At 40.4% G+C, this 22,761-nt stretch overlaps 1 protein-coding gene across 4 annotated transcripts in view; it reads right to left on the bottom strand.

Annotated features, from left to right (window-relative positions):
• The window catches only part of MAPRE2 (microtubule associated protein RP/EB family member 2), a 111,449-nt gene that overhangs the window by 13,417 nt on the left and 75,271 nt on the right, over positions 1-22,761 (bottom strand). For all 4 annotated transcript variants that reach the window (XM_048507513.1, XM_048507515.1, XM_048507512.1 and 1 more), the window contains 2 exons: positions 12,038-12,183; positions 9,581-9,794 (listed from right to left, as the gene is read on the bottom strand). In XM_048507513.1, coding sequence (XP_048363470.1) covers positions 9,581-9,794; positions 12,038-12,183 — 360 coding nt within the window. The remainder of the gene's footprint in view (positions 1-9,580; positions 9,795-12,037; positions 12,184-22,761) is intronic.

Here is a 22,761-nt window from a genome sequence, read left to right as displayed (position 1 = left end):
CACAGTTTGCATAACAGATTTTGAAGAACATTCTGCAATTCTGTACCTTTCACAGTACTCTGTACCTTTTCTTTTCAAACCTTAATGTATCAACTTCTATGAAAGAAGCCGGGATTTTGGATCAATGTGGTGCTTGAGTCATTTATTAGGTTAACCAGTTGGGGCTGGAGAAGTTTAGCTTTTACATTTTATAGTAATACATGTCTGGATAGAAGCAGAATATTAACTCTAAAGGTTTATGATCACTTGCATTTTATTTGACATAGATAGCAACTCTAAGCATTTTTTTTTTGGTTCCTCCTAAACACCTATGGCTCAATTTTTTAAAAACAAGTCAAATGGCAGGGGTCTTTCAAAAACTCATGCCCCAGTTAGCTGAACTGGAAACCTTTATGCCAAGGAGGCAGCTGCATAGCCTACAGTCAAACACTCAGCTCAAACTGGCAAGTTGCTTTCTCATTATCTGTGCACAGAGCGCAAGAGCTGTCAAGTTGTAACACTTCCATGCAGAAAGTCTGCATTATAGCAAAGGAAATATTTAGCATTGTCTTGAGTAGTCATTGTTACCCCACATTACAAATTGTGTTAGCAACCTAATATTTAATTACATTTATGTCCAATTGGTTAAAAAAACCGTAATATATAATTAGATGTATGTCAATTGGTTAAAAAAAATCTAATTCCCTTACCTCATATATTTAGTCTTTTTTATTGTTAATGAAGGCATGTATACATGTCCCTTCAGGCACTTTTGCCTAGTAAAAAGAGGATTCAAAAGCAGGGGGCACTGACTGAAGTTAACTGGTCTACAGCAAATTTTGATAAAATAGAGAAGCACAATATAAAATTAATTTCTCATATCTAGATTATAAGTCTGGCCTCCTTCCTCAAAAACAGATTTTTTACAGTACCTATTACAATGCAAAGGAGCCACCTTATAAAACAGAAATTAATCTTCTCACAGTGGTGTGGCAGGTTAGCAGAAGCTGTTGTCTAGTTGTTGAAAAGCACCTAACTAATGGACACTAACACCATGATAGGAGGAAACTGCTCCCCAGTAATAGAAAAACAAAATGTGGATGTAATCTCTCATAATATGCCCCTTGCATCTTTGGAAAACAGTCAAAAGAAGGGTGCAAATAATGAAATCTGCCTTTTGATTAGAGTTGCCAGCACCAGGTGAGGAAAGTCCTGGCAATGTTGGTGTTACCATACTGCCCTGGCATAGCAGGGGGAGTGCTTATTCCCAGGTATCCCTGCCTGCGTGCCAGCCTAAAGGGTGATGTTGGTGTTGCAGAGATGGGGAATCCATTTCTCTGGCAATAGCCAGGTCTACCTACAAGGAACTTACAAGATTTTTTTCTGTTCTCACGCTCTCAGCTTGCTTGCCACAGTAGCACATTTCCAGCTCCATAGACCAGGATCTGCAACCTGCGGCTCTCCAGATGTTCATGGACTGCAATTCCCATCAGCCCCTGCCAGCATGGCCAATTGCCTCCCCTGATCTTTGTCACTGTGCCCAACGGGTTGCTTCCTGGAACCAGACACTGACAGTTTGATTCTGAACTCCGGATCTTCTTCACGTTGCAATCAAGTTGTATTACCCCCTCTCCCTCCCCCTGTCTCTCTCTCTCTCTATATATATATATGCGCGTGTGTGTGTGTGCGTGCGCATATGGAGAGAGATATACACACACACCCTAGATACATATACACACACACCATACCCCTATCTATTTTCCAACCTATTTATAGCTTAGTAACTGTGTGTGTGTGTGTTTATCACACTGAATCAAGTGCTTGTGAATCTCTTATCCCTACAATAAAGCTTGTCAAATTTGCATTATATTCCTCTCTGTGGATTTTCTTCCAAGAGCTGATCTTCGTATACATTGGTATTAAAGATTCCCTACTCAGCCTATTGCAATATTAATAAGCAGTCTGCTCTGAACTAATTTTCCCCCCATTATTGAGAGACTGTATCTCCATCCTGGGTAACATTGGGGTGAGGTCTGGGGAAGACAGAGTTTGGGGAGGAACTTCAGTAAGGTATAAATGGCCCAAAGTGGCCATTTTCTCCAGAGGAATAGATGTCTGTAAAATCCCACAAGATCTCAGCCACTACCTGGAGGTTGACACTCCTACTTCTGATCTTTATTCATGGTTCTAAGTTCTAGACAGTTGGTGACTTTCCCTCCCATACGGTTCTGTTCAAACATACCCAAAATTAATTGTTTCTTTTAACTACAGTAACTTTGTAAAACCAGGACGAGACTCAGACAGCCATTCAGATCCTGTTTGCTTCAAATACAGGAGTCATTGCCTTGGCTTTTTCTTCAGCACAGACCCAAGCTGGTACCCTTAACTAAACTACAGCAAACATGGCACTAAGGAACAAGCCAGGACGCTCACCCTCATACACCATTCAAAACCAGTTACAACTTATTGTGGTAAATAAACTGACCTTAACCTTAAACTATGACCTTAAACTATGGCACCAGATTCTGCTTTGAGGTGTTCTAGCCAGCCACAATTGGTGAAGTGGCCTTCATTCAAACAATCATCCATATATAATTAAAACTTGGGTTAGACCCAGCCGTAATCTGATAGAAGGGATTTCTGCCTGTGGAATGTGACTTTCCCACCTCCCCTGTCCCCCTGCAGCCTGAAATGCTGCCATTGGGGGAACAGAGAAAACAGGAACTGGTATGAGGGCAAAGTCAGAGGCCTGGGCCCTTCCATTAGTAGAAATCTACCAGTGGATTCAACCCCATAGTTTTGCATGATATGTGAACAAAACTTCTAGGATGTAAGTTAGTATATTTAGATTTTACAAGTGGGGCCCCACAAACTCATGGAGGGAATCCCATCTCCCCGTTGTGGGGGTGGGGAAATCCCACCCCTCTCCACATTTTGTTTTTCTGTTACTGAGCAGTTTCGTCCTATCATGGTAACAGTGTCTATTTTTTTCCAGTCCCCTCCTTCCAGGCTTAAAGATTCACACATAAATCCCACTCAAGTCAGTGGAACTTAACTGCATCCGTGTAATTGAGTGATTATTTGGGAGTCATTCACAGACATACATGATTGCATGAAACAAGGTATGTTGAAAAGGGGCAGTGTTTTGAAAATTAGATTCATTTGCAGACAGGGTGCCATTTTACACAGAAATTATTTTACTCCTTAGTGGGTGGTAGGGTTTTGCCTTTGTTCTGAACAACAACTCACTGCTTAACAGACCCAAAGATTGTTCCCCCCCCGCTTCCCCCCCCCCACTTTGGTAGTGACCACTATTGAAGGTACTATTTTTCTGGATTTCTGACCAGAAACTGTCAGTATGAGGCACAGATCCATGCCAAGAAAGAATTCTGCCATTAAGGTTGCCTGTTGTGGTCTGAAAAATTCCCGGCAATTTGGGAGTAAAGCCTCGGAAGAGCAGGTTTGAGGATCTGAGAGAATAATGCCTAGCCTCCAAAGCAGCCATTTTATTCAGGAGAACTGATTTCTTTTGACTGCAAATCATTCAAAATTCCTAGCTCTGGGCCCTACCTTGAGGTTGATATCTCTAGCACATAATCCTCTGCCTGAGGTCATGGAGCAGACACTACCAAACATAGAACTTTTTAATCCTTATTTTATTCTTATTTTAGTCTTAATATTGCTCAGCGAGAAGGCACTTTATCCACTTCCCTGTATTTATGTGACATTCAAAAGGAACTTCATTAGCATTTTGGAAGCCTGAATAAATTAAAACAAACAGCCTTAATAGAGCATCCCCACAGGCAGCAAAACATGAAGCGATGGCAATGGTTCTCAGTGGGAATGCCATTTGATAGATGATCACTGCCAGGTTTGAAAATATTCCCACAACCCACTTTCTAAATCCGTATTTCAGTGTACTACAGAGCCTGAAGGTTTTATCAACTGTAAAATCAAGGGAATATGTTCTATCAGTATGGTAGGTTTAATCTGGCCAAATTTCAAACATATTCTATTGAGTTGTTTTGTTTTTGTATTTCCACACAGAACGATCATGCTCACAAGAAATGGCTGGCTAACCCTCTAAACAAAATAATGAAAAGCAAAAAAAATGCAGTAAAACAGAAGTTACACTATGTTGCTTATAACTGAGTCAGAAAGAACACTTCTTTAAAGAGAAATGAATGTGAAGTATAGAGCTGAAAGCACTACAATACACTGTTCAAACAGTGAGTGTTTCAAGAAATACACTTCTACCTAAATGACTCGCCTAATCTCATAGAGAATCACAGCAACTGCAAATATGTAGAATCTGTGTCATCCAGCATTCCTGTAAGCAATCAGAGTCTACAGATAAGGCATTTGCACAAAATGTTTTCACATGCAGATACCTTTAAGAATCACTAGAGGTATACTGCACAGCCTTTCTCACCCCACCCCCCTAATAGCATCACTGAGGTTTTGCTCTCCACACCAATATGTTTAGAAATACACTTCCATGGAACATGTAGTTTAACAATACCCAGTCCTACGAGGCATTCACCACCGTAAATGCTACCCTTTAACAAACCACAGGACCCTCTCATTTTCTCCCACAATAGATTAAAAATCAATTGTTTTCTCCCACACAGATCAACACATTAACAGATTAACAACCTCTCTGAAAGAATCTGTTATGTGACAAGGACTTCAAAAATCTCAAATGCCCTACTCCACTTCCCTTGGCAGGCTCAAAGACAGAATCATTTTCAGCTGAAGGTCTTGGGTAATATTTTAGAAGTCTTTTAGCTGCATTTGTGTATTTAGTGGCAAACCCCATATGCTGGTTGCTTGCTTGTTGCATGGTTTGTAAGATCTTGCATTTTGGCATGGACTTGTGTAGTTTCTCTTGGAACTGCTAGCCCTGGTCTGATGCCCCCAATGGGACAGTATTTTTTACATAAGTAAAAATTGATTTGTCTTCGGACTGTGAGAAATACACAGACTTAAAGCTGCAAGGATTTATTTGGAAATAGATAAGTGGGAAGAATATGAAGAGTTGGTTTTTATACCCTGCTTTTTCTCTTCTGCAAAAAGTCTCAAAGCACTTTACAATCATCACCCACCCTGCACAACAGGCACCTTAGGGGTAGGTGGGGCTGAGTTATAAAAGACTGTGACTAGCTCAAGGTCACTCAGCAGGCGTCATGTGGAGCAGCAGGGAATCAAACCTGGTTCTCCAGATTAGAGTCTGCTGCTCTTAACCACTACAGCACACTGGCTCTCTATGGAAAGGAGCAGTGCTTGGCAACAGCTTGTCTTTTAATGTCTTCTAGTAATTTCTTATTATCTTTAACTGTCTTCTTGTCATTTTATTTCATAAATTAAAAGAAAAGTTTGAATATTTAATCACCACAGGATATTTACCTGCTATCCAACAGACCAAATTGTAGTTTCTACCCAGTGCCTGTATAACGTTTATTATCATCCCTGAAAACAGAATTTAAAACAGCTACTAAGTTGATGTGGTTACAAGCAGCTCACAGAAGGCACTGCACAGTTAAAGGAACTGACATACATTGACTTCACACAGTACACAAAACTTCTGCCACAGGATTACAAGTGACGGTCATATACACTCTGTACACAAACAATGATTTGGTAGTACAAGAGTAACATCTGACCACATGATTCCTCTTCCCCTTGTATGTCCCTGTGCTTCACAATAAATCTTTATCTGCTGTTATACAAACTATTATTTGTGTTTTGTTTGTTTAAACTATGGTTTCCAATTCTGGTTTAGACAACAAGCACAAACCACAGTTTGCCATTATGGGAGCGGAAACTAGATACTTTCCCAGCCATTGTTCACATATAGTTTGAAAAGAAATAATAATATGCATTTTGTGCCCAGGAATCTGCTTCTGAATACAAAATGTATCATGTAAAGCAGTCTGAGTGTGATGAATCGGAGTTATCCATAGAGCCAGTGGTGGGATTCAGCAAGTTCGAACCACTTCGGCAGAACCGGTTGTTAAAATGGTGCTTGTAAACAACCAATTGTTAAATTATTTGAATCCCACCACTGGAACCAGCTGTTAAATTATTTGAGTCCCACCACTGCATAGGGCCACTATCTCTGTAGCAAAACAGGTCTACCTTCCAAGCAGAAACAAGACAACATCAGAGTTGTCAAGAGATTAGTCCCAAAGAACTATTTATGCTATAATTTCCAAGCTGCATTATCCTTGACCTGCAATGACTCGCTTGCATTATCCTTGACCTGCAATGTAATAGTACTGCTTGCTACAGCATAGCTCTTAAACCATTAGAGCAGGGGTAGGGAACCTGCGGCTCTCCAGATGTTCAGGAACTACAATTCCCATCAGCCTCTGTCAGCATGGCTTGGCCATGCTGACAGAGGCTGATGGGAATTGTATGGACTGAACATCTGGAAACTTTCCTGGAGTTCGATAGGGATTCTGTTATCTGTATTTCATGGAATAGAGTATTTATTCCATTCTGGCCAACACCACTTCTGTCAATAACAAAGACTACTAAGAAGATTGGTGTTGATCCTTCATTTGCAGAAAAAGGAAACAGATGGTAGGCACCATGTAGATTTAAACATTTAGCATCAGATTAAGATGGTGAAAGTAATTTCCTGCTGAAATTACTTTCCTGCTGAAACTCAAATTTGGAGTTAACATTCATGCTTGTTGTAGGAAACTGGGAGACTGAAGTTTGATGTGTACCTACAGCTTTATAATTCCTCACTTTCCAAGCTATAGATCTACTGTCTATTGTTTTAATGTTATCGTTTTAATGTTTTAATCATCAACTGACGTTTTATAGTTGCTGTAATTTTATTGTTGTAGCCGCCCTGAGCCCAGTTGGGAAGGGCGGGGTATAAATATAAATAGATAAATAAATATTGTCAATTATTCTATCCAGGTAGTCATTATGCGAAGACAACGTGCTATGGCTGGCATAGAAGCACCAGTCCATGGGAAATACTGCCCAGAGATGTGAAAGCCCAAAGAACATTTTTAATCTCCTCCGTTTTTCCATTTTTGTCTTTGGCAGACCCACCTCCCCACCCCCAATATTTTCAACAGAAAAGCTGGGATTTCTGGGGAGTGGTAAAAAAAATACTTCTATGAAGTATTGCCTCTGTTGGAATGAATAAAATGCATTCACACAAGAATATGTAATAAAAAGATTATTATGTAAGAAAATATGACATTAAATAATAATTCTTGTGTAAAAATATATTTTCAAGGTTAAATTTACTGTTTAAACATAAGACAGGGTCTTATATTAATTTTTGCACCAAAAGATGCATTAGGGCTAATTTTGGGGGATGTCTTATATTCAAGGAAATACGGTACCTTCACAATTCATTAAGGTGGGCTCTCAGCAACCTGTTGCTTCCCTATAATGTGTAATGCAAGTTGCATCCTCATTGGCAGGGAGCACAGGACACTGTCCGCGATTCGTGATCTCTAACTACCAGCAGGGCTTCTTTTTGGAGGAGGGCTTATATTTCAAGCATTCTCCAAAAATCCTGAAAAATCATGATAGGGCTTATTTTTGGGGTAGGTCTTATTTTCGGGGAAACACAGTAGTTCTATTGTGACTATGAGAAACTGTTTCTGTCCAATAGCACAACCAATTATTTACTACACACTGTATGTATGTAGTTTTAATGTTCATCATTTTTTCTATCTCTCCAAGAGTAAAAACATATGTTAAGAATTACAGCTCGCTTTTTTTTAGCATTGAGTATATTTGCAATTTTACTTGTAATGCAATTTTGTATGTATACTTTAAAATTTTATAAATATGGCAAACAGTACATTGTGATATTATAAACATGTTCCCACATTGTTCTCACAATGGAGAGATGTGGGGAGTGGTGTCCCCAAGGATCCAAGCTCATCCTTGCCACAAGCCCCAGCATAGCACAGGATACTAACTACAGTTGCAGGCAATCACCCTCCTTCAAGATGGGATAATTTCTTCTCTGTGGCTCTTGAGTTAATACATGTGACCCTGAGTAGACTACTGATTTGAGCTCAAAATGTTTATTTTTTGTGTGGCTTCCCTACAGATTTTACAACTGTAGCATCAATTTAGACAAAACAGGTTTGAGAAAAAAACACTAAATGGGATCCCTGCATTCCATTTAGTAGCTACCAACATATATATATATTTTAAAAAACCTATATTGATTTACTTTCTACTACTGGATGAGCACTTAAGATTTGGAAACATTCCAATCACTATAAAATTTGATTATGCTAGCAGTTTCCTGTAAGGATAATGGAACAGATAAATAAGAAGCTCTTCCCATTTCTTAGGATCATCTATACCAATCAGCAAGAATTCTACTGGGAATCTCCTCCTCTGAATTAAGAAGGATTCCATGGGATTTATTCCAGTCAACCTGAGCCCAGGATTTCTAAAAGAAAAGAGGCAAGTCAAAAAACTTCTAACATCTTGGGTAGGAAGGTCCAGATTTACAGCATTTAATTTTTCATTTTGGAGCTTCATAGCTTATATTTTGTCCTTGTATAAAAGAAACTGAATGCAACTAAGTGGGGAAAATAAACATGCTATCCTGATTGTCCAATCCTGCTAATATGGGATCCTGAGCCACCAATGCAAAATATTGAACCAATATAGTATCACAAGTTGAGGCTGTATACCCAGCAACAACCATCACCAAATACTGCATACCACCATGTTCCAGTTCTATGCATACCCTGTTAGAGAAAGGGTGTGTGCTTTAACAAGACAGTAATTCAAAGTGAAGCATTCCAAAATTCACAGATGAGTCAGTAACAACAGAACAACTCCAGTACCTAAGATTAAGTAACAACGATTTATGATGAGACCACAACACAAAAAGAGAATAGAAGGGTGGATGTACAATACTTACCAAAGAGACTCTGCCTACAGTCCAGTGCAACTTTAAGTACTGTAACAGCTTTAGCACATCAACACTGCACTGAATTTCACATTGTCACACTGTGATGAAATTCTCATGATTCCATGATTGACAGTGAACACACCATTCACCAATTACCCCTGAAGTAAAGAAACATGCTACAGTATTGGCTAAAACTATGTATGGGTGTCAAAGCTGGACAATGAAGAAAGCTGACAAGAAAATAGATTCGTTTGAAATGTGGTATTGGAGTTGAGCGTTATGGATACTGCGGACTGCCAAAAAGACAAATAAGTGGACCTTAGATCAAATCTAGCCATCCCTAGAGGATAAAATGACTAAACTGAGGCTATCATACTTTGGTCACATTATGAGAAGATAAGACTCACTGGAAAAGACAATAATGCTAGGAAAAGTTGATGGTAGTAAGAAAAGAGGAAAACCCAACTTGAGACGGACTGATTCTATAAAGGAAGCCCTGGTCCTCAGTTTGTAATACCTGATCAAAGCTGCTAATGATAGCACATTTTGGAGGACACTGATTCATAGGGTCACCATGAGTCAGAAGCTACATGACGGCACATAACACACACACACACACACACACACACACACACACACACACACACACACACACACACACACACACCTTGTAACCAAGAACAATACCTGCTGTTGGAGAGTTTGCATGATGGGATTTTTTTGGCAAATTAAAGATTTGTTCACCAGGATCGGGTGGTGGAATAGCATCTTGGCCTTGCCGGGCCTCCACAGGATCATACTCTTTCCCATCATAGTTAGCATCAAAGAACTTTTTAAACCACTGAATGAAATCCAAATTGTCTTGGAAGCGCCCCTTTACCAATTTCTCCACTGGAATAACCTGTATTGAATAGAGCAAAATGCATCTGCATTATAAAGTGATAACTGACGTTTTTCGACACTACTGTAATTTCCCAAGAACTAATGCACTGATTACAAGATAACCTATCACGCAATATTAACTAGAGAGCAAAAGTAATAGTCTGCACATTACCACCTAATCATGCATACCATTAAAACCAACAGAGACACTTACTGCACATTGAAATCAGAGGCATGACTCTGCTTGGGACTGCACTGTTAATGCAGTTCTATGCTTTCCATACTTTTTGGAAGAGGAACAATTCCTTGTTTATCCTGTTAATATGCATTACTTTTTATTAACAGGACAATGAAGCTGATAAACCTACAGAACAAGGTGTAAAGTTATTTCTCAAAATGGTTTTCTAGAAGCAAATATGCAAAGGGCCATACATATTAAAAATGTTCTGCACATTAAAAACCTCTCAGGCAACCTCACTGTACATCTACCAGGAAACTGTGGGTGATTAAAACTTAATATATGCACCAGGAATACAGTATACACATTAGTTAACTGATAGTGTGCCAAGAGATTTGACTTAACATTTGACTTTGATGTTGGGTTGGGGGGGGGGTTGTTGTTGCTGAATTTAATTCATTTGGTTTTTAACTATGTGATTTCAAGTTTATTAGTTTTATCTTGTACACTGTCCAAAGCCCTTCGGGGGTAGCCGGTATATTAAGTCTAATAAATGAATAAATGAATAAATAAATAATCAATCAATAAACAGCCAAAATAGGGTCAGATGATAGGGGTGGGGCACTTGCCTGAGGTTGCGCTTCACCCTCCCCCCTGATTGGACTGCCCATGATTCAATCATCAGTGTAGATTTGGAATTGTTATACTTGATTGTATTCTAATTTATTACTAATACTCAGGCAACTGTCAAAACTGATTCCAAGCTAAAGATGTAAATTTTTTGAAAATTTTGAAGCCATGGACCACCACCTCTAATAGAAAAGGACAGGCATTTTGGGGGGGAAATGACATATTTGGGAGGAAAGTGACATATGCAATACTGACTGTCCTATCAAACCTAAACTTTTACTGACTGAACAGCATAAAATGCAGACTTCATAACTTACCATACAAAATTGTAGTTTGTGGCATATTTTAGAATGTAAAAGTAAATACCTCCATTTTTTACATGAATACCTACAATATTTGCAACCTAAGTTGCAAACTGCTATACTCTGGCCCTTTCTGCATGGCACAAATAAAATATCTTGCAGGCTGTAAAAAAAAAACCATTCTGGCTTCTTTTTGTCTGCACAGCATGGGCAAAAAAAAAATTGCCAGCCAAAACGGTTCTTTTTCAGCCTCACTCACCACTCGAGCTCCTACTTTCATTTTTGCAGCAGATCTCGCCCGCCATCTTTTTTTTTCAGGGTAACGCCATCTGAGAATCGCAGCCATTTGGAGGGCTGGTCTACCTTTAACTACAAAAAGACCTCCCTCAAAAAGACCTCCATCAACTACAAAAAGACCTCCCTCAAAAAAAAATGATGGCATGTGCATGGGATCACCAGGGAAAACAAATTTTATTACTGAACCTTTTAGACAGAAATAGAAAGGAGATGAGCTGCTAGCAGGGGAAACCTCTGTGGGAACAGTTTGCAAATGGCGGCGGTTGCACTGAGGCTCCTGAAATTTGCAGAAAATGGCAGGTGCGATCTGCTGCAAAAATGAAAATAAGAGCTCAAGCGGTGGGGAGAAGGAAGACAGTAAAAAATAAAGATTCCCCACCTCCACCCCGAATTTCCCCGATTTTCTTCCAGGTCCTCACATCTCAGTTTCAGGCATCAGTTTATTATTCAGGCACACCAAACCCAAAGAAATTTGAAGGCATTTTTCTCAGATGTGAATTCCATATATTTTTGGAACAACAATGAACACATACACTGAGGAAAATAAGTTGTGGAAAAAATTAGTCCACACTGTGTGTAAGTTCAAAACAGTGGGATTTGAACAGTTTAAAATAATGCACAAAATTTTATTCACTTAACAAATGTCTCCCATGAAAGCAAACAAAAACTCCACTAGCAAATTTATTGTTAAGTCTTGTAGAGGTATTTTTGGAATGTCACACAAAATAATAGCCAACCAAGTCTACACTTTCTTCTGGGTAGAGCTCATTGTTATTATAAAATCAAGAACATATTCTCTGAAATATAATTTCACACTGCTGTATCAGAAGTCTATGTAAAATGATCTGAGTTTACCTTATCCACATTCATTCTTTTAAAAGATGCTTGCAGAAGTTTGAAGTTATGAATGTATTCATGCTCCAGCTTTGCTTGGAATTTTACTTTCTTCAAGCTAATGCACCCTGGGAACAACATATCCATGAACTGGCAATAAGCTGCCCCTAAAATAAGAGAACACATTTGTATTAATTACAGTGAAAGTAACTGAAGTAAGAACTTCTCCAAAATTAAAACTTGTATATAGTATTTCCTGCTGTGATACAGTACAGAAAATTCAAACCTAGTTTATATAGGCTGGAAGTGAATACTTTCAATATGAATATTTCAAACCACATAATCATACACTGAGTAAATCTCTAAGGTAATTAGCCGGGAAGATAAAACAGCAATATTAAAAAATAATTTCTGGAAAGAAAAAGAAAATCTTCAGACTATACAGAACCAAAGATGAAAAGCTAAACAGGATTAGAGTTTGGATGGGAGACTACCAAAGATTATCAGGATTGTTACACAGAGGCAGACAATGGTAAACTATCTCTGACCACCATCTCTTGGATTGGAAACTCTTCAAGGTTGCCATAAATCAGTTGTGACATCAAATATGGCCAAAAATGAGCAACAGGGAGAGAAGGAGCTGTTCCTATCTGAAACCATTTCACTTGTCACCTTTACTGAAACAGTTATACTCCTAAACCAGTGATGGCGAACCTATGGTACAGGTGCTAGAGGTGGCACTCAGAGCCCTCTCTGTGGGCACTTGCGCAGCATAGAGTGCCCTCCGCCCACACATCTAGGCTGGGCTTGATTATTAGCATTAAACCTAAGACCTAGTTTTGGGAAAGCAGTGTAGAAAACCCTGTTAAACACTGTTAAACCCCACTGATTTTTCAATACAAAAGAACTAAAACACGATCCTTTACCTGGGGAAGTAAGCCAGGTTTGCTTTGCTTAATGGGGCTTTGCTTCTGAGGTAAATTCTCCTAGGGTCATGATTCACCTGTTGGAAGAGCTGCCACCGGTTGCTTCAAAAGCAAAAGCCACTGACTACCACTCCTGAGTAAAGACCATGCTTGGAACTGCCAACCATTTTCTAAACTAAAACCTAAATATTCAGGTTAAATTGCCGTATGTCACTTTAGATAAATAGAATGGGTTTTGGGTTTGCAATTTGGAATTACTTGGTCTCAAAGGTTTACGCCATCACTGTCCCTAAGCTCAAATGCACCTATTTCTGTTTAAGAGAATACAACAGTTTTATTTGGAGTAAATTATTCCCTTTTACCTCAGAGCCACCCCGTGTGCTGACCATTCTGCATTCTACCAAATATAGATAAGCTAAGAAAGGAATTAGGCAGTATAACACATGTCACCTCAGAATATTAAAGGGGTCTCAGAAAAGAGCAAAATATTACACTTTAATTTTGTGTGTGTATAATTAAAAAAAAGGCCTCTGACACCCTAGGCCCGTGGTGGCGAACCTTTGGCACTCCAGATGTTATGGACTACAATTCCCATCAGCCCCTGCCAGCATGGCCTGATTGGTGGTCATGCTGGCAGGGGTGATCAGAGTATCCCTGTATCGGAAGTCACTCACTCCTCTCCTATTTTCATTAACTCCAACTTTAAGAGGATAATCTGTTGTAGTGGCATCATTCAACAGCCTGCTTTGGCCTGAAGTGTACTGCATCAGTCTTTCTGTGTGTGAAAAGTGAGTTTGTTTCAGAATGCAGACATTAAACACAAGTAAGTGATCTGAAGTTCAAGTCTGTCTTACTGAAAGTTTTTATTACCCCATTACTGGTATTTCACCCATGATCACCCCTTATGATAGATGGCCTGACTGCTAGTAGAAGCAAACAAAAAGCTTCAGCAGTGCAAAGTTGTAACACTCAATAATAAATGAGGCTATAATAGGAGACATCTACCAAGTAGCCTGCAGTATAGTCACCATGCATTTTACAAGGTTTATGAGAACCCAGGATCTACCAGTGAATTCCAGTTTCTTACAAAGGCTGTGACATTAGACAGGATGCATCCCAAGAGTGATAGCCATTTTGAATGTCAAGAGGCACAATCGGTCTCTTGGTCACTTTGACACCAAGATCATAGCAGGCCTTCCTAGAAGGGTAAGGCAACCACATTTTCCGATAAGGCTTCACATAAATGAATGGAAAACCAGTGATTTCCTTATAACAGAAACATCTACAAATCTGTCATCAAACCCAAGTCCATACTATATGTTAGAATCTATGAATTCTTTTTGTTATTTCCAATTAAGAATAGGGTTTTTAGCAAATTTCTTCCTTTTACATTTAAATATATTCCCGAGCCTCATTAAGCACAGAGAACTCTGAGTTCCTCTCCCCAATTAGTTGGTTACAATAAGACTGACAGCAATTGTCCAACATAGATGTGAGTAGGGAGAACTCAGCAGAGCTAAGATCACCATAAATTCTGGAGTACAGTTAGTTAAAAAACGACAACACTATGTTCTTATTCCAAAAGGAAGGCCCTTTCTGCAGACCCAAATACAGCGTCCCAGGAGACTAAAACAGAGGATTCCTGGAACCCGTTAGCATGGCGGCTGCTGCATCACATCAGCATGCATTGCCCCTGCTCATGAGCTTAGCCTTGGCTTAGCTGTTTCAACCTTGCTCCCCTAAGCGAGGTTTTCAGAAACAAGAGGGGGGCTGGAAGGCCATTCCTCCCTTTCCCGAGCAGCCTTACTGTCCCTCGGCATGCTTTTAGGCCAGGGGACCACGCCCCTGCCCTGCGACTCCAGGCTGTTGCGCGGGGCAGGCGTGTCCCCAACCCTCTAACAGCGCCCGGGAAGGCAGAAGGACAGTAAAGGCATTGGGATGGCGTAGCCCTCTCGCGGAGACTGCGCTGTCTTCCCTCACCCCTACGGGACGATCCATCGCGAACAGTCCCGGGGGGGGTGTGTCTTGTCCGGCGTCATTTACGCCAACACACCCCCGCAGCATGGCCGTGGGGAAACAGCCGAAGATCGTTAAAAACCTGTTTGAAAAATGGTTAGGTTAGGAGCTGAACCCACTGAACCACTCTAGCTACAGTGCTACTCAGTATCCCTTCCCTCTGTACTTTTTGGTGTTCCCAGATAAACTTTGCAAAAAACAACCTCCTCATCAAGTCTCCACTGCTGAGCAGAATTACATGGGATCACATGCATGGGATCACTGAATTAAACTGAACTCACTGGTGTGCGAAGCGGCACAGAAGCAGGCTGCACATCATTTTTGCCCCAACTTGATATGTAGCTTGGAGGCATCAACAGCACAAGTGATACACAAAACGTTGATCAGAATGTACACATTTCCACACACCATGCTTGTTACTGCTAACTTAAGCTGAGACTACACCACATGGTGTTTGCCTCTTCTCAATGATGATCTCACAACACACTCAGGATTAGCCATCACTCTTCAACCTTATAATACAGGCACTTGCATTGAGAGCAACAAGTATTACTGTTCTTCCCTCTTCCTGGCCTCCTTCCTTTCCCTGTTCTTCAGGAGCCCACCTCACTGTGTTCTTCCACAAATATGCCATAAGACAGGTTTGCAATGGAGGAGAAGGAATTGCTGGTGGTTGGTTTTTTGTTGATATTTTAAAAAAAACCATATTCACATATTTTCCCATTCAAAATACTGCTATACCTTAAACCAGGTCACTGTCCCAAATATTTTTTCAGGTTAACTGTCCCAAATACTTTTTCAAGTGTTCAGAATGAAAAGAGAAAACACATTTGAGAATGATACCCAAACATACTTGGGATAAACGGAATCTGTCATCCTTTTCATTAGCCTGTTCATATAAGCAAAATGTTAGGAATAACATGACCCACATAATGGGAGCTGGAGAGTATACCCTGAGGCATGTCGCTACAATTCCAGTTGGTGCTAGTTGTGATGAGAACAGAATCAGAAGACAATAATTTAATTAGAAAGTTATTGCTTTAGGCGCTAGCCTCTCTGGTTCTCCCCAAAAACGAACAGAAACGGGATCACCTGAACATTCGCTTAAGATATGCTACTTCTAAGATGCTGTTCGTGCAGTTAAGGGAAGATCACAATATTGTCTCAGCTAAGGAGTTAACAGGAATGTAAGGGGTCAGTGAACCGCTAACATTTATGGGTTTTCCTTAGCATACCTCAATTTTTCAGTCCTATTACTTAGCCAGTATTTCAGTTCTCATTGGCCAGACACTACCCATCCACCAAAATGCCAAGTAGTGTGACTGTGCTCCTGCGTTTGTGTTATTCAAACTGATGTCAGTACTGGATCTCAACTGACACCATGGCCGTTTCTGCACGGCGACGATGGGGGTTGGGTCGGCGTATTCCACGCCGACCCAACCCCCCTGGGACCGTTCGCACGAACGGTCCCAGAAACAGCCGGGATGACGGCGCCGTGGAGCGCCGTCGCCCGGCCGACCTGGCGTGTCTCTGGCTGTCTGGCACGTCGCCGAGGCCTGGAGACACACACCCCCGGCCCTGCGCGACTGCTCCAGCGTCGCAGGGCAGGGGGCGTGTCTCCAGGCCTCGGCGACGCGCCGGACGGCCAGAGACAAGGTAAGTGACGGGTGGAAGGGGGGGCGCCTTGGAGCCGTTGCCGTTCGCACGGCAGCGGCTCCAAGCCGCCGCTTTCCGAAAACCTCGCTTCCCAAGCGAGGTCGGAAAACGGCGGCTTCAAAGCAGCTGCGCCCCCTGTGCGAATTTCTCCCTGGGGACGGCGTTTTTGCCGTCCCCAGGGCGCCATAATCTGCCCGTGCGGAAAGGGCCCAAGTTTCACTTCCCCCACTCTTGTTTGTGAGAATGTATTTTTTTCTAAAAATTATCAGTCTATCAACTTAACTCACCCTCTTCCCAAGAAACCCTGGATGACTTCTCTGATCTGATTTATGGAAGCTGGTTGCAGTTATTCACTGGTGAGAAGTTCTCTGCATAAAACCAAAAGTTATTATTTAACATTTCTAGGATTCTGCCTCAAAATTGAACAATGTTTTGTCCATGAACCTGAAATAGTTAGCAAAACTGTAGGGAAACGATATGGTTTTAACAGTTTCAATGGGAGAGAAAGCATTTTGGGATATTTTGAAAGATTTGATGTATTAGTCATTTTCTCTACTTAGCACTGTTTGTGCATACTTCTGTTTTAGAAGAATGGATGCATTTGATACAATTTTAATTGAGAGTGGTGCTTGGGCTAAATTTTGTCTTCTCTCATGGAAATCCTTCCACAAATCCGTGTATCAATAGAAAGTCCTGGATGTTTCTCATAAATGACCATGACACATAAGCAGCCCAATCCAAAGGGGGTGAACAGTAGAGCAGTGGCCAGGGCTGCCACTGCACTGCCTCCAAAGAAACAATCAGAAGTGCAGCACTGAGGGAGAAGGAGAAACTCCTTTCTCCACCCCTAGGAATCCCCCTCTATGCCGATGCAGCATCCTGTGACACAACAGCAATGGCCTGGAAGAAAACATTTGGGTTCCTGCACCATACTGTCCTGCCACTGAGGTAAGTCCCTCTGCACTGGTATCACGATGCAGGTGTAGCCCTCTTGCTGCTTGCCCCCTCCCCCCACCTTTTGCAGCCTAATTGTTTTTGCAGCCTAATTGTTTAAAGGCATATTCTCCCTTAATAGATCCTAATGTGTGGGAAGGTTGTTAAAATATACATAACCTCACCAGTCATCGCTTTATGGGACTATAAGCAGAGCCAGATAACACTTCATGTTTTCTACATCTTTCTGAAAGCAGTTCAGTAATTCCTTCAGAGCTTGTTGTGTGCTCGGCTTCCTCTGGGGTATTGATTTAGTCAACAGTGTTTTCATCATTCACAGGCTTGGTTACAGAATGTATTTGCAAACGTGGCTGTGTTAGCTACATGCATGAGCCACAGCTACTTTTGACCCAATTAGAGTGCAGAAATTCTATACTGCCTTCTGTTCAGTTCTAGAAGTGGCAGACAGCAGATTTCGATAATGCCTATTTCTGCACTGACCTGGCAAATACATTTTTGGGTTTTTAAATTATTTTTTTTTAATTTTACAAATAGAAATTAACAAAACAGAAAAAAGAAACCGGAGATTAAATCATAGTTTTGTTCTTTAGTTTCTGTGCACCTGATATTTTTTTAACTGCCCAAAGAGTGACAAGTGTCCGTCAGTGATAATGTATACAAAAAAAGGCACAACATGTGAAGCTGCCATATACTGAATCAGACCATTGGTCTACCAAGGTCAGTATCATCTACACTGCTGCCTCCAGTAAAGAGAAAGAAAGGGGTTTTTTTAGTGGTGGTAGTACTGGTGGGGATAAGAGAGGACATAGCTTTAGTTTCTGAGCTATCCAAGACAAGAAAACTGTCGCACCTATACCACGATAATGTTAACCCCCTAACACTTAAAATTCAGATCGAGGAGGCACACAGTCTCCTCAACTGAGTATCAGGAGGCTGGTAACCAGCCTCCCGCCCCATCCTAACATCCACCACAATAAGATGATGCTACAAAAATCTGCCTACAAATAGCCCTGGCCATGCTGTAAACCAGGTCTTTGTTCTACCACTTTTTGGCTTCCTTTTAGGTAATTTATTCAAAGCCTTTGGTTCCCGATCTGGAAATCAAAGGCCCTTGTCAGGCTAGTGTGAATCTGCCTGTTACAGTACCCAGAGCAACCTCTTCACACAAGTGTTCATAAGCGTACTGTGAACATTTTTGGGTCTGCTACATTATCTCTGGATAGAAAAGGGTGGATAAAAACAGGGAAAATATCTAATGGAGAAACAATAAATTAGTAGGTGTCCCCTTCTTGTGACCTGAAGTTGGCCTTGGAAGATAAGATGGAGAGTTGCTCCATCTCTAGTCCCTCATCCAATATGTAGATTTTTGCAACTTTCCCATTCTCACGAGCCTGAAAACACACTGCAGCAAGCAACAGCAAGAATAGGTAATTTCGGCTACTTCTTCCCTACTTACTACAACTGCCTCTACCACATTTCCAGAAGTTTCCCAGCTGCATCAAAAGTTTCTGAAAAGGTGGCAAGTACGTTTTTAAATAAATAGATAAGAAAATCAAATTAACCCCAGGCGACATAGATGAGATGGCAAAGTTCACATGAAAGCCAATACAGTAGAATTCAAAATCTGTACATTGGTTTGATTGAACATTCAGTGCAGACAAGTTAAAAGAAAAAGCCCATTTGATTTCTGCCTTGATCTGAAATCATAAGGAAATTCTAGAGAGAAAAGCATAGCTAATTAGACAATCTTATTTCACAGCTTTCATTCCTCTGCTAGAATAATGCACTGACTGTATTCACATAATTCATACCATAATAATGGCTTTTATGCAGTACTCCTGTTTTAAAAGGAAAGCAGTGTTGGTCTGCTGCAACAGAGGACAGAACTTTTTTTAAAAAAAAAATCCAACCCTGTTTATGTACTAGGAAAGATAGGGCTATAACCCAGACTGGCCTCTCTAGTCCTTGCTTCACCTGCACTGAGCCCTCCGGAACACAAAAGATGAAAGCAGTAGATGAAAGCAGACCAATACTGAGGCTGTCAGCTCTGGGTTCAGAAATACCTTGAAATACTTGGGGTGGGGGGTGGAGTCTACAAGGTTCACAAAGAACTTCAGTGGATGTATAATGTCATAATATCTACCTTCCGAAGACGCCATTTTCTCCAGGAGATCTTTGTTGCCTGAATATCAGTTGTAATCCTAGGATATCTCCAGCTACCACCTGGAGGTTGGCAACCCTACTATTCAGCTAGATAACTCCCTATAAGCTTTTGTACACTTGGTAAGGCCTAGTGAGGCTCCAGGGCTTTTCAGAACATACTGGATCCCCTAAAGTTCAGAAGGTCTGCTTCAAATAAAATTGTGGTTCCAACTTGCACTTGCGAAGAACCCCCTAATCTGCTGCTCAAATTCTACATGTAGATTTCAACAGCATTCCTACTATAAACAAAGTTAAAAAACTATTTGATAAAAATCAACTGAGAAGAGATCATATTTAAAATTATGCAAATGATTAGCCAGAAACTTTTGTCAATATCAAGACTTAACCCAGAGGCAAGTCCAGTGTCAGGCTTGCCTGAGGTACACATCAGGAATTAAGAAAAAGTATATGTCCAGAAATTTCTTCTACAATGAGTAGAAGAATCAGTTTTCACCATTTGAAGCATCTCTGACAGTTCTCTGACAATTCAATTACATTTCTCCTCGGGTCACATTCTGTGTTGCTCTCTGGCATGTGTCCTCCTATAGCACCACTTTATTTTCCTTTTTTCAAAGAAAACAAGGGTGTCACTTTTTACTGACACCCACATATGACTTTGTTTTTAGACTTCTAATTTATTATTCATAGCTTGTAAGCCACCACCCTGGATACCGCTCTAACTTAATACAATTAGGGCAAGAGGGAAAAGGCTGTTTACAGCATATGTAGATGCAGCACTCTCAAGTTCTCAGTCCCTGTTAAGTAGGCAGAGTTCAGCAAAGAGTCCCCTGTGCTTTCTGACAGCCTGCTGCAATGATTATGAGCCAGGTGATCTCAGCTCTACAGTGTCTAAATTTAGTCCACAATTCTATTAATGCTGCTTTTGAGAAAATGAAAGCTAGATATCCTTCCTGGCCATTCCAAAAGCCTAAAATTCTTAGCTTTAGGTGTGGTCATAATGTCACTGGGAAATTAATTTTTGGCCAAGCAATAGGGCTGGATTCTGTTCACAGATTTCAGTGAGAAATTTTTCGGCAAATGAATACACTGCAGTGTATTCCCGCCTGGTTTCAGAATGTTCTCATAAAGACAAATATGGGAATGCAACGAGCACTTCATTTCCAAAAAATTACATTTAGTTATACCTTAAAGGGCTATTCACACGCCCACAGAAAACTATTCCATTCAACTATGGTCTATAGATACTGGATATGCTTATATGTCCTATCGCCAAGCAATATCATGCATACCTATCAGGTCACTACCTTATAAAACTGTATTAAAAGACAAAATGAGAATTACTCAGCTTCATACTTCAAATCAAGACACATGCATATCACAAATTACTAGAAATTGTGTCAAAATTCATAGTTACTGAGCTCACACCTTGAGCTCTGCTACCCTGATTTTTTCCTCTAGTGTATGAAACCATATACCCAAGCAGGCTTTTTTTTTCTGTTGTACTACCATATATACTCATGTATAAGTTGAGTTTTTCAGCACATTTTTTGCGCTGAAAAAGCCCCCCTCGACTTATACATGAGTCAGGTGTACTTTAAAAAATATTTTAGGGTTTTTACTTTTGTCGGCCGCCAGGGAGTGCAGTTTTTAGGCTAGCGGCATCAAAATTTCAGGGTATCATCAGGTGACACTCCTAATGACACCAGCCAGGTTTGGTGATGTTTGGTTCAGGGGGTCCAAAGTTATGGACCCCCAAAGGGGGTGCCCCCATCCCCCATTGTTTCCAATGGAAGCTAATAGTAGATGGGGGTCCATAACTTTGGTCCCCTTGAACCAAACTTCACCAAACCTGGGTGGTATCATCAGGAGGGTCTCCTAAAGATACTCTGAAATGTTGGTACTGATAACATAAACATTCTTCGCCTGACAGGTTGTGTGAATTTTCCTTCTAAAATGACTCCTGCCATGTGCAATTTTAAAAATATGTACACTAAAAATAATGAACTGTTCTTTTAACAAGCAGGGTAGTTTTGAGTCACAGTGAACATGCATGTTCATTCCAATTTTTATTGTAAGATCCATTGTTTAAAACCCTTCCTTGCAAAAAAGCTAAGGTTTTTGTACTTTTAAAGTTATCGCTGATACCACATTGTTCTTGTTGACCCTCTTTTCCACTTACAGAGCTAGTTTACTGTTTTTCTTTGAAATAAATATTCAAAAACATTTAACTTGCTGATGCCTCAATTTTATTGGCATCTATTTTTATTGGTATCTATTTTTATTTTCGATATCTATTTATTGGTATCTATTTTTATTTTTGAAATTTACCACTAGCTGCTGCATTTCCCACCCTCAACTTATACACGAGTCAATATGTTTTCCCAGTTTTTTGTGGTAAAATTAGGTGCCTCGACTTACATGTGGGTCGACTTCTACATAAGCATATACGGTATTTTCTGCAAGGGACTTCACTAGACCCTTGTGGTCATGAGCAAATTAATCCAAATCTACACAAACCAGCACTTAATTTCAAACTAATAACTCTGCAAATTAAAAAATTAAAAAACCTTCCTAAATAAAGTTTAGAGTTGATAATATTCTAAGCAAAGATTCTACAACCCCCCAAAAGCATCACCTTTGTGTGGGCAGAAATATCTGCCTTCAACAAAGAAGGATGATTTGCTTGCAAGTTTTGTGATTGGTTCCAGACTATAACAGCCATTTTGTGATTGAGCTCACCCTCACGGCAGCCATTTTTCATGGTGATCACTGCCCATTCTCAGGACTCCAGAAGTGCTCACAAAGTCATCAGTAAGACACCACTGACCGATACCATCAATCATGTCTGATTCTTTGTAACAACTATTTCCCAGGCTTCAGAAAAAGCAAGAAAGAAAAATCATATTCAAGCAGCACTGACAATCCTGGCTGAAAATCTTATGTCTACAATACATCACCCCAACACATTTTTAAAACAACTGCTCCCCCAGTGTACTTCCTTTCCTCTGTTGTTTCTAATGATGTGCAGAA

This window comes from Sphaerodactylus townsendi, linkage group LG09 (genome assembly GCF_021028975.2).
Source record: "Sphaerodactylus townsendi isolate TG3544 linkage group LG09, MPM_Stown_v2.3, whole genome shotgun sequence".
NCBI classification, from domain to species: domain Eukaryota; kingdom Metazoa; phylum Chordata; class Lepidosauria; order Squamata; family Sphaerodactylidae; genus Sphaerodactylus; species Sphaerodactylus townsendi.
The sequence above is the reverse complement of the archived record's forward strand: the minus strand, read 5'-3'. Positions and strand labels throughout refer to the sequence as shown.